This window comes from Aureobasidium melanogenum (genome assembly GCF_000721775.1).
Source record: "Aureobasidium melanogenum CBS 110374 unplaced genomic scaffold scaffold_8, whole genome shotgun sequence".
Taxonomy (NCBI): Eukaryota; Fungi; Ascomycota; class Dothideomycetes; order Dothideales; family Saccotheciaceae; genus Aureobasidium; species Aureobasidium melanogenum.
The window spans coordinates 646965-660321 of record NW_024470060.1 but is presented as its reverse complement, the minus strand read 5'-3'; the positions used below and the strand labels follow the sequence as shown (position 1 = coordinate 660321).

Genomic DNA, 13357 nt, shown 5'->3' with positions numbered 1-13357 from the left:
TCTTCGACGCATCGCATGAGAAGCAATCTCAAATACACATAATCACGAAAATAGGAAAGTTAGAAAAAAAGAAAGTAGATTTCCATTTTTGTCTAAGGATATCAAACCAGAACGCCTTCGCTGTCCCAAATCTCGTCAAGGACAAAAGAACTCACCTCTTACCTTTTATTAATCCTTCTTCTTCTTTCTAAGAGCAAAGCAGTCGTACTTGATGCCCCACAGCATATATTGCCACCACTTGCGGTAGACGCAAAAGCGACAGCGGTCGTAAGGGCACCAAGTGCAGTGAGTGCTTTTGTTCAGGTTGGGATTCTTACACTGATGGCAGCGCCACATAGTCGCTGGCAGTGCTGTAGGTCTATGACCTCCTCGAAAAAGACACTCAACTTCGAAAGCAGCATGTGTGTTGTTATATATAGATTGTATGTCGTGGGGTCGAACCATTGCCTTTTATATTCTTGACGATGGTTAGGAAGGTATATCAAAGAAGATGTCCATATGTGTGACGGAGTACAAAGAACAGATCTCAGTGCTCAAAGCATGTCTTCGCAACTGAGCACAACCACAACTCGGTGTGACAGAAGGTGGTCAATCGCATCGCGACTGCCTCTTATCGATAGGCGTGAAACGAAGACGCAAGTCAGGGTCTCCCTCATGCGCATTTCCCCACACTTTCCGAGTTCCCTCTTCGGGTTGTGTTTGTTGACATCAGATTTGAAGCAGCTGAAAAACAACTCGAAACAGAATTAGCCAATTCATACACCGACACGCCCTGGCGGCTGTCATCCTTTTATCGTCACTGTCTTGCTTGTGTACAGCTTCACCACCCTCGATCATCGCCTTGAGCTGTCGTAAACATGGCCGGCGCGATTGACGGTGCCTCTTCCATCACCGTCGCCGTGCGCGTCAGACCCTTTACCATCCGAGAGGCCGCACAGTTGACCCGCGTTGACGATGGCCCTCTGTTCCTAGGCGATGGCTCCCTGGCTGCTGCGCCAGTCCAACGTCATGCTGGCAAAGGCATCAGATCTGTCATCAAGGTCATGGATGAGAAATGCTTGTGTGTCCAAACATTGGCACCTTGCTGTGCAAAGTACTAACAAGCTCCCTAGGATCTTCGACCCGGAAGACTCATCCACACAAGGACGCATGCGACCAGGCATGGGAGGAAAGAGAACCAAGGACCAACCTTTCACATTCGATCGCGTCTTTGACGACAACACAACCCAAGCCGAAGTCTACGAAGCCACCACAAAGAACCTCCTGGACAGTGTCTTCGACGGCTACAATGCCACTGTGTTCGCCTATGGTGCCACAGGCTGCGGAAAGACTCACACTATCACGTATGTGTCGACACTTGGGCACTCCCAGAGCATACACTGACAATTTGAGCAGAGGTACAGCGCAACAGCCGGGAATCATCTTCCTGACCATGCAAGAGATGTTCGAAAGAATCAGCGAAATGCAAGAGGAGAAGCAGACCGAGGTCACCCTTTCATACCTCGAAATCTACAACGAGACCATCCGCGACTTGCTCATTCCTGTCAGCGAGGTCACCAAACGTGGCCAGGGCCTGATGCTGCGTGAGGACGCCAATCAGGCTGTTTCGGTTGCAGGCCTCACTGCGCACCGCCCTCAAAACGTGTGTACATCCACTCGTCGTTCGTCAGCTGCCGTCTCGCTAACATGTGCCCAGGTAAACGAAGTCATGGACATGCTTATTCGAGGCAACGAAAATCGCACGCAATCGCCAACCGAAGCCAACGCAACATCGTCTAGATCGCACGCCGTTCTCCAAATCAACGTCGCCCAGAAGGATCGTAATGCTGGCCACTCCGAACCCACTACTTTTGCTACACTGTCCATCATCGATTTGGCTGGATCAGAAAGAGCTTCGGCCACAAAGAACCGCGGTGAGCGTTTGCTCGAGGGTGCCAACATCAACAAGTCCTTGCTCTCCTTGGGCTCATGTATCAATGCTTTGTGCGACCCCAAGAAGAAGAACCACGTGCCATACCGCAACAGCAAACTTACCCGTCTCCTCAAATTCAGTTTGGGTGGAAACTGCAGAACAGTCATGATAGTCTGCGTCAGTCCAAGCTCCGTCCATTTCGACGAAACACAGAATACTCTGCGCTACGCCAACAGAGCCAAGAACATCCAGACCAAAGCCGTTCGCAATGTCTTTAATGTAGACCGCCACGTCAAGGATTATCTCAAGAAAATTGATGAACAAATGGCTCTTATCAAGGATCTACAAGCCCAGCACAAGGACTTCGAGTCACTTGCCTTTACCAAGTTCAAGAAGGCCGAGGAGAAGAGGAGCGGATTACTGAAGGAAGCCCTTGCCAGAATTCGTGCAGCATACGATCACTCGAGCGATGAGCGGAAAGAACACATCAACAACATGAAGCGGTTGCGACAAATTGAACGTAGAATTGGTCTTATATCTGCTTGGATCGGTAGTTTCGACCAAATTTGTGAGAATCGCGAAGACGAGGAACCACCGCTCAGCTTGACATCAATGCGTAAAACCGCTTCAGGAATACTCGTTGAACTTGAGGGGAGCAGACAGCACTACCATAAGCGCCTTGCAAAGGCAAACTGGGAACGTTCTTTGGACACTGCTTTGCAAAATGGCATTCGTCAGTTGCAGGAAGCAGATGCTTCAACATCAATGACATCCCCTGCAGTCGCAAGCTTGAAGCAGGAGGTTGAGGTCATGCGGAGCAGAGCTGAAAGAGAAGTGCAATCAGCCGTTCTGGACCAAGAAAAAACTGGCGATACCGCGCTCGTGCAAGTTCTGCTCCAGGCACACTTCGAGACTATTGCTATCCTCGGTCAGATCATGCAAATGGATGAGGAAGAAGCTGTCAAAGCAGCTAAGCTTGTCCTCACTAAGCTACTCAACTCGTGCACCGAGGCAACCTCGCAAGTCATCCGACCGGATGGCGGACTCGCCATCATCGAGGCAGTACCACCGACCAAGTCGGGAACACCCAAGAAGAAGAAAGCTATCAACCTGGCAGGCCCTTCTCCAATAAAAGCAAAGATTCGCCCGAGCATTAACGGCCCACAGTTCAGGCAGTCTCCTAACATGGGACCATCTCCAGCATCACCACGGCGACGAAAAGTGATGGCTGCCAGAAAGTCGGTAGCTTTTAATGGTGGCACACCCAAAAAGAAGCAGTCATCACCAGCAAAAATTGTTGCAAAGCGTGGTGTGAGGTGGCGAGATGACACTGAAGATGGCAAGCTGGAAGAGTTCCAACCAACACCACCGGGACTGGACTCTTCGCTTAACGAGCCAGACATGTCAGAGTTCGCTCCCTCGCAGTCTCAATCAGGTGATCGTTCCGACAACCTTGACTCTAGTCCCATTCCGCCTCCACCCGTGCCATCATCTGAGATCCGTTCGAGAAACAGCCGCTTCCAAGCAGGATTCCTCAAAAAGGACGATGGCTCACCTGTGATGCCAGGTCTAACAAACCTCGCGATGGCAGCATCGGAGAACCTATCTCCTTTGCGCGAGATCGAAGCTAACAGCACGTTCCAACCAAAGAGATCACCTATTCCGATCCGTCTTCAGAAGGCTGCAGAGTTTGCTAGTGATGATCACACCGGCAGCAGTGCTTCCGATAATGACGACCCAACAAGATCGCTCCAAGACTCGGCTCTGCAAATCCAGTCTGCCATTCGAAGGCGTGTATCTTCCGGCTCGAATAGACATCGCAGACGCAGTCCTTCAGGCCAAACAAATGGCTCACCAAACTCAACGAACGAAAACCACCTCTTCACAGCAAGTCATGCCCGCCGAATGGTTAAGAGCGAGAAAGGCGAGGCGACCAATGTTTTGAGTCCACGCTCGGCACCTGTAGTCAAGAATGCGCCTAGTGTATCCAACATGCGCACTGTTTCTCGAGAGAGCAACATTGGAGGCGGTAGCATGCGTGTGGCTCCTATACGCACACAGAGTATGGCTGCGAGAAAAGACGTGCCTTCAGTCAAAACTGTCTGGAGGTAAAACATGTACCTTTTCTGGATAAACATTTCGTATTTCTTTCTTGTCTATCGTAGCAAGGGTCATGAGAGGCGTTTGGTTGATTAGATGGGGATAAAAAGGATCTGGTGCTACAAAACTCCCATCTGGTACATTATGTTTGTTGTGCAAGGGGGTTTTCTTGGTTGCTGCCGAATATGGCAATGATGGCTGCATTGTTCTTTCCGTGTACTGCGGATTTCGGAAATGAAGCGATTGGGTTGAGCGGAAGTTGGTCTTAAGGGAGAACGAATACCATCTATCCTGTATGAGGTCCAAATCAACTGCAATCATCAATCATTCAATACTTGTTTGACGGAACACGCTCCATTATCCATCTAGTGCTTGTCAAACATTTGTTTCATCGACAATTCAGTTACCACGAGGAAATCATTCCATCGAATCGACCTTCGGCGAGACGACATACCACCAGACAAGATTGTTTACCAGTCAGCCATCCAACCTCATGTTGTCCATGAACCAAGCATTCAATCACCTCGCGATCACATAAATCGACCCATTCAAAATCACAACCTTAGTCCCACCACCAGCATCCCAACAGAAAAATGTGCCATTGGCGAAAGATCCACTACATATATTGCCGGCACACATTTCACAAGGTCTTCAAATGCTCGAGAGGCGAACTCCGCGGCTATCCTTGCGCGGATTGGGACGATGAGGCTAATGAGCGGTTGACGTTGAACCATAATGGTCGTCCTTATATACCTGCGGTACTGGAATAGTGTCTTGATTGTCGGTTGGACGAGAGCATGCGGAGAATAGAGGAGAGAGAGGAGAGGGAGAGGAAGAGGAGAGATGGGGATGAGGGAGGTATTGGGGTGAATGGGGATAGCAGTGGGGTCAATGGAGTCAATAGGGTCAGCAGTGGACAAACGGTGGCTTGATGTGAGAAAGTATAGGGGGAGGAAGACTTGGGCAAAGGGAAAAGCTCTTGTCGGCGATATACATCGAGTTGGCATTGCATTGGCACAGGCAAATGCACCAAGACTATTGTTTGCTAGAAGCAGAGTGCAGTTTTCCTAAGAAGCGTTTCATACTGGTTGTCTGTTCATGTCTCTCATGCCAACTTTCATGCGTATCCTCGCATTTCTGAGCTACTGGGTTCTCAGAGAAGCTCGTCGGGACCTCGTAGTCAATGTCAGTTCTACAAGGCAAACAAGGCCCTTGTGGTGAAACGTTGTGTTTGTGACCAGGACGCAGCAGCAGATGAGGAGCCGGACGAGGAAGGGAGCGGCCGGAGCAGGGTTCGAGGCGGCGCATTGGCCATGTTGCGGTGTACGATGACATCGGTGCGCCTGATTTTGGTCTGGAGAAGAAGTCGCGACGCATGCAACCTGCCATTGTTTACTTCTGCAACTGCAGCAATGAACGAAATCTTCATCTTTGGAGGAAGGGATGACCCCAATAATGTGAGGGGCAAGCAACGGTCGACGACACTTCAGGTCGAGCTTTCACTGGCACTGGGAGTGTTTGCCTTTCTAGCATTCTGCGTGTTGCGGCCGCGATGGAGTGGTCTCTACGCAGCGAGGAAGAAGGCAAAAGACCAGGGCTCTGCGCTGCCTGAACTGCCCAACAACCTCTTCGGATGGATGCTGCCGTTATGGCGCATCACTGAACAGCAAGTGCTTGCCTCGGCCGGCCTCGACGCCTACGTCTTTCTCCGCTTCTTCAAGCTGGCCATCAAGTTCCTGTCCATCACCCTGTTCTTCTCGCTTGTCGTCATCAAACCCGTCCACGACAGTTACCCTGACGATGACAAAAAGCAAAAGAACTCGACTCTGCCCTTTGTACCCGACTACGACTTCGACTACGAGCTACGGAAACGAAGCGAATCATGGATGCCCCTGAACCACTCTACTCCATGGATGCCCGAGGTCGAGACGGACTACCTGTGGATGTATCCCGTCTTTGCCTACGTCTTTACAGCCATTGCCCTCTATCTCATCACCTCCGAGACACGCAACATCATCGAAGTACGCCAAGAATACCTAGGTACCCAAACCACAATTACCGACCGCACCATCCGTTTATCCGGCATCCCGCCAGAGTTGCAGTCCGAAGACAAGATTAAGGATTTTATTCAAGAGTTGGGCATTGGAGATGTTGAGACTGTCTTGATGTGCCGTCAGTGGGCTGAGCTGGATCGGCTCATTGTCAAGAGGAACGATCTTCTCCGTCGTCTCGAAGAGGCTTATACCGTCTACCAAGGTCAGCGTTCAATCGAACGAAACTTGGAGGCCTTGCCCGTTGTCCAGCCTGTACCTCCGGGCCCTTCGGTCAATCCTGAAGATGAAGAGCACGACGATGATGAGCACCGTCGCCTGCTCCGCTCCGACGATGCCGTGCCTGCTCAGACCCCATATGCCAGAGTGCGACCCAAGGCAAAGATCTACTTTGGACGCTTCAAGTTACGCAGCCGTCAGGTAGACGCTATTGACTATTACGAAGAGAAGCTTCGTGTATGTGACGATGAGATCACGGAGTTACGATCCAAGACGTTCCAGCCGGTTCCTCTGGCCTTTGTCACGATGGACAGTGTTGCTGCCTGTCAGATGGCTTGTCAAGCTGTCCTTGACCCTTCGCCGTTGCAGCTGTTGGCCAATCCTAGCCCCGCACCCGCCGACATTGTCTGGTCAAACACTTATCTTAGCAGGAGAAGTCGCATGTTCCGTTCGTGGTCCATCACCGCCTTTATCCTGCTGCTGACCGTCTTCTGGTCCGTCACTTTTGTCCCAATTGCCACCTTCTTGAACACCGACACTATTCGCGAATTCCTTCCAGCTCTGGCTGAAGTCCTCGACTCGCACCCTTTGGTCCGTTCTCTAGTCACCAACCAGCTTCCTACCATCGCCGTCACTTTGCTCAATGCCATTGTACCCTACCTGTACGACTGTAAGTCTGATTTCTGAATCATCCTAGATTACCAAGATACTGATATATCACAGGGCTTTCTAACTGTCAAGGTATGACCTCGCAGGGTGATGTTGAACTTTCGGTCATCTCCAAAAACTTCTTCTTTACCTTCTTCAATTTCTTCATCGTCTTTACCATCCTTGGTACAGCTTCGAATTTTTACGATCAGTACAAAGATATTGGCAAGAACCTCAGAGACACGACAAGATTTGCCTGGACCCTTGCGTCCTCCTTGCAAAACTTACTTCCGTTCTACACCAACTTTATCATCCTTCAAGGTCTTGGCCTTTTCCCCTTTAGGCTCTTGGAGATCGGAACCGTGGCTCTTTACCCTATCGGTCTGATGGGAGCCAAAACACCCCGAGACTATGCCGAACTGATTCAACCTCCTCGCTTTAGCTACGGCCTCTACCTCCCTCAGACCATTCTTATCTTCATCATCTGCGTCGTGTACAGCGTCTTACGAGACAGCTGGAAGGTCATCCTTTCCGGTCTGGTGTACTTTGTCATCGGAAGTTTTGTCTACAAGTACCAGCTTCTCTATGCCATGGACCATCGTCAACATTCTACTGGTAAGAGCTGGAGCATGATTTGCGATCGTGTGCAGATTGGCATTATCCTGTTCCAAATAACGGTCGGTGGTCAGCTCGCTCTCAAGAAGGCTCTGTTGAGGAGTGTCATGCTAGTCCCGCTTGTTGTTGGCAGTGTCTGGTTCTTCCTCGTGTTTGGAAGAACTTACAAACCATTGATGAAATTTATCGCCCTCAAGAGTGTCAGAAGAGCAGAGCATGCTGATTATGCATCTGCGGAACAACACGGAGTGGATTCCGACAACCACCATCGTTATCAGCAAGAGTCCAATCACGGACAGACCGTTGATGAGTCGAGAGAAAGCGGCATGCGCTTCATCAACCCCAGCCTGATATCTCCGTTGGACAAGGTCTGGATTGCAGATGGCACGCACAAGCGCGGCACTACTCAAAGCGGCAGCGGACATGAGTCCGCATGATTGTTTTCCCTATGATACCCCTTGCTGTGTTACATGTACTCACCTAATTAGCATTGTTGAAATGATGCCCCTTATCTTTGCGCCATCTTGCACGTTCAAGTTACATGTCAGCATATCGTGCATGTTTAAGCCACATGTCAGCATATCGTGGGGTTCCAGTTGGCGCTGCCAACTGCCAAATTGAGTTTTGATTGAGGGCGATCCTATCTGGACCTGTCATGGCAAACGTGGAGGCGAGTCCGGCTCCGAAAAAGCCCCCATACAACAACCCCACAAGTGACGTTACCGTCGCTACATATATTTCAACCTATAGTAATAATGCGCCCAGTCTTGCTTCTTATTGGTCTCCTCGGAGGCGGGCTTGATCCCCAACGATGCCGAGAGTGGTAGCCGGCCCAATCGCTCAGAAAGCTATACTTGCACAACCAAGCTGAAATGCCGACGCAATGCAAGTCGCGTTTCTGTTGTCGTTGTCGTTTTCGTACTGCTATGGAATCTTACGAGAACACGAACCCACTGCTCGGGTAAATTGCGGTTTGACGACACGCTGTCAATAGAAAGTAGGCAGATGGATGTTTCGGATACAGTAATTGCATGTATCCCAATGGTTTTGTTTAGTTGCGCCATGAGGGGCTGGAAACAAGCTGTGGTTCACCATTCAGCTGAAAGGTTCGCGCTGGGGGACACTTACCGGGATGTGTTGGTTGAGCTGACCAATGGACTACTCTGTCATTCTGTCTAGACGCGATACCCCTGCTTCCTATCACAACTCAAAAGATTGCCTCAAAAAGTCAGTAACAACAAGCTTTATATCTCGATCTACCCTGAGCCTTGAGAAGAATACACAATCCAAGGTAGTCGTGGCGGATCTCTTGCAACAAGGCTCATCGAGATGGGACACGTAGGGCATGAGATATGTTAAGAGCAAGGATTGTGAGGTAGTAGTTTGGCGGATTCTGACAGGCTCATTATTCCCAATTCCGTCATAGTGACCGGTAAAGGTGGAGCACCGTACATGCAAATGCGGCAGTGCTTTTGGTGGATTGCCTACATTATATGGGTTCTTTGAGGGTTGGTAAAGCGAATGTTCGGACCGCACTCCGCCAGTGATAATGCGCTCGCAACCCGGTCTGTGTGAAATACGGATTGTTGCAAACTGCTCTTTTCGTCTCTTTTACCAGATTTCTTGCGGGCGCTGCTGCTGGATGCAATAACCGAACTCATGGAACATGCACTCTTTCTTGAAAAGCCCATTCGCGGCAATCCTCGACAGCATGTCCAGGCACAGGAATGCTTGTCTTCTGTAGCGAGACTGCCCTCCACGCCCAGCGATACTGCGTCCCCTCCGTCGTCACAACATGTCCACTCCCCTCTTCCGGCCCTGGAATCTGACGACCTTCTGACATCGGCTACCGACTTGTCTGCAGGGAGCCACTCGTCCACTATATCCTGCATGACCCAACCACCATGGCAGTCACCTGAGATGGACATACTAGCAACACCGTCACCCTCGGTCCAAGCAGACCCAGAAGAGCCCTCAACAAAACCCCCCTCCTCACAACATGCAAGAAGAGACTCTAAAACCGGCATGAGGAAAACCACAAAGGCTGCATGCTCGGCATGTCGGAAACGAAAGTCAAAGGTTCGCCACCAAAGGCATACCTAACACACCTTATACCCTTCGTGTCGTTGAGTCCTCTATCTATACCCTTCTGTAGCAGACATTTCTTCCTCTCACACACCTTAGCGTCGAGACTGACTTTTTGTTCTTGAATCTTTCTAGTGTGACGGCAAGCGTCCGACATGTTCAAGCTGCATCACCAAAAACAAACCCTGCGAATACTTGGCCGAGGAAGGTGTGTCCAGCCAAGCAGCATCCAGAAAACGCCTCGAGGGCTACGCTACCGTTTTGCGGTTGCTCCAAGACGCTCATCCCGAGGACTGCGATCGTATCATCCGTGATCTCAGGAGATCCAAAAGTCTAGCTGGCGGTGTCAAGACTGTATTGGAGAAATGGATGCCCCCTGAGACTGTGTTGGGTAACTGATGTTTTTGTGTCTTTTTTTCCCCCTCCCTCCTTTCTTTCTGTTCTTGCAATCGCATCAAAGCATTGTTCACAGGGAGGAGAGGTCGATTTTTTAAGTCCTTGTGTTGTCGGCATCTTTCTTTTCTTTTCTTTTTTTCTTTTTTTTTTGTTTGGCTTTTGCGTCATGTTCAAGTCGAAGTGGATTTTTCTTAACGAAGTGATGTTTGCATGCTGTGTTTACGATGAAACAAAACATAGTCACCTTTCTCTTTTTTTTTTTTTCTCTTGTTCAATCTTGTTGCTTTTATGAAAGAAGTTACAATGTCGCAAATTCGAACTCACATTCGTTCAGCTCGCCGTGTTTCGTTTCTGTTCGTGCTCTTCGACCTATATTCTGTAGGTAAGCAAGTCATCCATGATTGTAATCGTTCTGGCCTTGACAGTCCTTTCTATCCGCGTTTTCGAAGTAGAATGGACCCATCAAGGAGTGGTTTTCAGACTCATGGGACAAAAATGTCAACAAGATGAGTCAGACAAAGCATCCCTCGAATACATATCTGTAGGTAAGCAAGTAAGCCATGATTGTATCGTCTAGCTCTTTCCATCTGTGATCTCGAAGAGGGATAGACTCATCCAACATATACTTCCCACACTCAGTATAGAGCAAAAGTGTCAAAAAGCCAAGTCAGAACAAAACACAAACACTCGGACACATTCGAGGGTTTTATCAAGACAGAGCAAGTGTCTCCGATATTATGCCGCGGAGAGCCTTTTGCAAACCAGGCCACCCTCGTCTGATCAGGTTCGGTGTGCTTCTCCGAAGGTGCTTTTCTGCATCCCAGCCTTTTGGCTCTTTGTATGACGACTTCTTCTTCTTGAGTCCTGCAGGCCTTGAGGGAAGGTTTTGTCGATGGAAGACGGACCTGGGACCGTTGTCTGTATAGTTACGATAGTAGCTGGATAAGTGCATCTGCGACTTTTTGTTTTCGTATGTATCACCAGTCACTGTGGTTTGTTGTGATACACCAGATTTCTACCCCTCAGAAGCTGTTTCCAGAGTTGAAGGTATGAAGAAAAGCCAATGGCTATCGGGAGACCTTTGGGGTTACGGACTGGCCTTCGGTTTGGATTGGGAGCACACCAGTGGCATTTCCAAGAAGACTTTAGCAGAACCATGGGACTACCGAGTAGGGCAGTGGGATCAACAAGCTCTCAGCGTAGCAGATGCAAGTTCCCAGCAGGGTAGCAAATGCAAGAAGCAGCGAGGGGAAGCCCACTCCATACTGCCATTCATTCCGTCTCGCGAATTCACAGATAACCCATGCCATCATCACCCAGTCGTGCTGCATTGATCCGTCCGTGAACTCAAACTGCTCCTCAGCAGCTGAGCATCGACCTTGAACTTCCAAGTCACACGCAAAGACAAGGTCAGAGCCTCTATGTGGCAAGTGCTTGTCGAATCGATAGATCGAGAGGTGGGGTTCAAGGATCATTTTCCAAAAAGGCCCTTATCGAACGTCAAACTGCTCTCTCTTTCGTGGTCCATGGTCCTATGTTTTTGAAAGGGTTTGCTGAGGTGCCAGATCATAGACCAATGATCTCCTTGTATTGCCTAGTCTAGAGTGCGTTCAGGATCATCCTTCAATGAGCCTCTCTTTGAACAGGTGAATCTGTCTCTCTTTTCCGTAGCCTCTTATCCTGTATCTCGAAAAGTTCTTCTTGCCAGTTCCAGGCGATGGACCAGTGATCTCTTTGCCTTTTGCTTACTTGTCCACAAGGGTCATTTCACAAAATTTCAGTATTTGCGAAACCCCTTCTTGCCAGTTCCGAGTTATGGAGCAGTGATCTTATTACCTTTCCATTCCTTTCCAAGGATCATGTGAAAAGGCCACAATGTCGTGACGAGGTATCGCTCACTGCAAGCAATGGCCAAACCGAGCAAGTGATGCGAGACAGCGAGATCATGCCGACTGTGCTTTCCAGAACAACCAAACATGAGCCGAATATCTCATCTCCGAGAAAACCACCGTCCAGAAAACTCAAAAGACAGAGCTGAGTCGAGTTGGGAGTCATTCAGCCTTGAAGAACTCCTTCCTTCTACCGCGGTTGAGAGGCCGAAAATTGCCTTTCCTTCCTCCTCTTGCTCAACAACATATCATCAAAAGTGTGGAAAGTTTCTCGTGTTCCTCTGAGGAGTAAATGCAAAAATTCTCGTAAAAGGAAACTTTGAAACTTTTAAAAGCGAACAAACTCCACCAAAAGAGTCATATGACAACGACATTTTTTTTCCCCCATCGGAGGCTCTTTACCTACCTATACATGTCCGCATCACCACACCTTGATCGGCTCTCTTTACCTGAAATTTCTAGAATCCAAAAAACGTTGTAGGATTTTAACGGAAGTAGTTTGCCCTGCATCCTGTCAAAATTTCTGGATGGGGGGCGCAAACTTTAGCACAAAAGAGTTGCGAAATCTATGATGATGAGAGTTACATGGCTGAAATTTTTTGACCACGTGCGTATGCTGAAAGAAACGATTCAGTCTGCACGTTTTCAGTCTTCAAACGGCAGATCAAAGATGTTGAGCGAAGAAGTTCAAAGTCTCATCGTGTGGCTCAAAGGCAAGAGCATAAAATCCCGTCATCTCATGATTACACAAATTAGTGTCACCAAGTACGCCAGAAAAATGGCTATTTAGTCCTTTGCGACATGCAAGAAAAAATGCGCGTGCGTGCAGGGCATGCGTGGATGCATAACATACTTTTCTTCCTTTCCATTCGGAGCGTGGATCGTAGTTGTGTCTACGAGATAAATGACGAAGGGATTGCGGAGTCGTGCTCCGGAATGAAACAGGTATTACCTACTCATGTGTCACATGCTTGCCATCAGACGTTGAGAAATCCCAAAAGTTTATCGGATATAATCATCGCTTACTCTTTACTAGCTTCAGTCCTTGAAACCCTCGGAACCCGTCAACGTGTCGCGGTACTTGTATGGTATGTGTCACGTGTCGCGGTACTTGTATGTGTGGCTATTGTACAGCAAAGGAAGGATCAGAACCAAGGTCGTATCTGCCGATGAGCATCTTGGCGAAATCGGGAACATCTCCATACCTTCGTTTTTGGCGAGGGAAGAAGCCGAGTATTGGGTGGAGTTTGTTCCGTGTGCTGCTGCTTCGTGAGTAGGCGTGACACAAGACGAGCATCACATCACAATTGTGACCTCCTGGATAGGAGAAAGGTTTGCAGGGAACAATGTACTCGAATTAGGGCATTTCTAGGGCTTCTTCTATTAGATCCCTGCTTTGCATATCGAGTATTACTTGCAGTCAATAGTAAAATATGCATGCA

The 13357-nt window shown here is 49.0% G+C and overlaps 4 protein-coding genes across 4 annotated transcripts; all 4 read left to right on the top strand.

Moving 5' to 3' along the window:
• Positions 1-857: 857 nt before the first annotated feature.
• M437DRAFT_65543 (kinesin-domain-containing protein) lies at positions 858-4024 on the top strand (the record flags this gene model as incomplete). Its single annotated transcript, XM_041024596.1, has 4 exons — positions 858-1060; positions 1113-1343; positions 1396-1642; positions 1697-4024. 4 exons carry the CDS (start codon positions 858-860, stop codon positions 4022-4024), a joined length of 3009 nt encoding a protein of 1002 aa, XP_040880617.1.
• Positions 4025-4578: 554 nt separating this feature from the next.
• On the top strand, positions 4579-4782 carry M437DRAFT_46656 (uncharacterized protein; the record flags this gene model as incomplete). The annotated part of the gene is made up of 1 exon (XM_041021302.1): positions 4579-4782. A coding segment is annotated over one exon (204 nt), but the record flags the coding sequence as incomplete, so codon positions are not given.
• Positions 4783-5424: 642 nt separating this feature from the next.
• On the top strand, positions 5425-7982 carry M437DRAFT_47101 (DUF221-domain-containing protein; the record flags this gene model as incomplete). Its single annotated transcript, XM_041021386.1, has 2 exons — positions 5425-6952; positions 7006-7982. The coding sequence occupies 2 exons, from the start codon at positions 5425-5427 to the stop codon at positions 7980-7982; spliced, it is 2505 nt and encodes an 834-aa protein (XP_040880615.1).
• Positions 7983-9576: 1594 nt separating this feature from the next.
• Positions 9577-9993, top strand: M437DRAFT_24010 (uncharacterized protein; the record flags this gene model as incomplete). The annotated part of the gene is made up of 2 exons (XM_041019065.1): positions 9577-9624; positions 9766-9993. Coding segments are annotated over 2 exons (276 nt in total), but the record flags the coding sequence as incomplete, so codon positions are not given.
• Positions 9994-13357: the final 3364 nt, after the last annotated feature.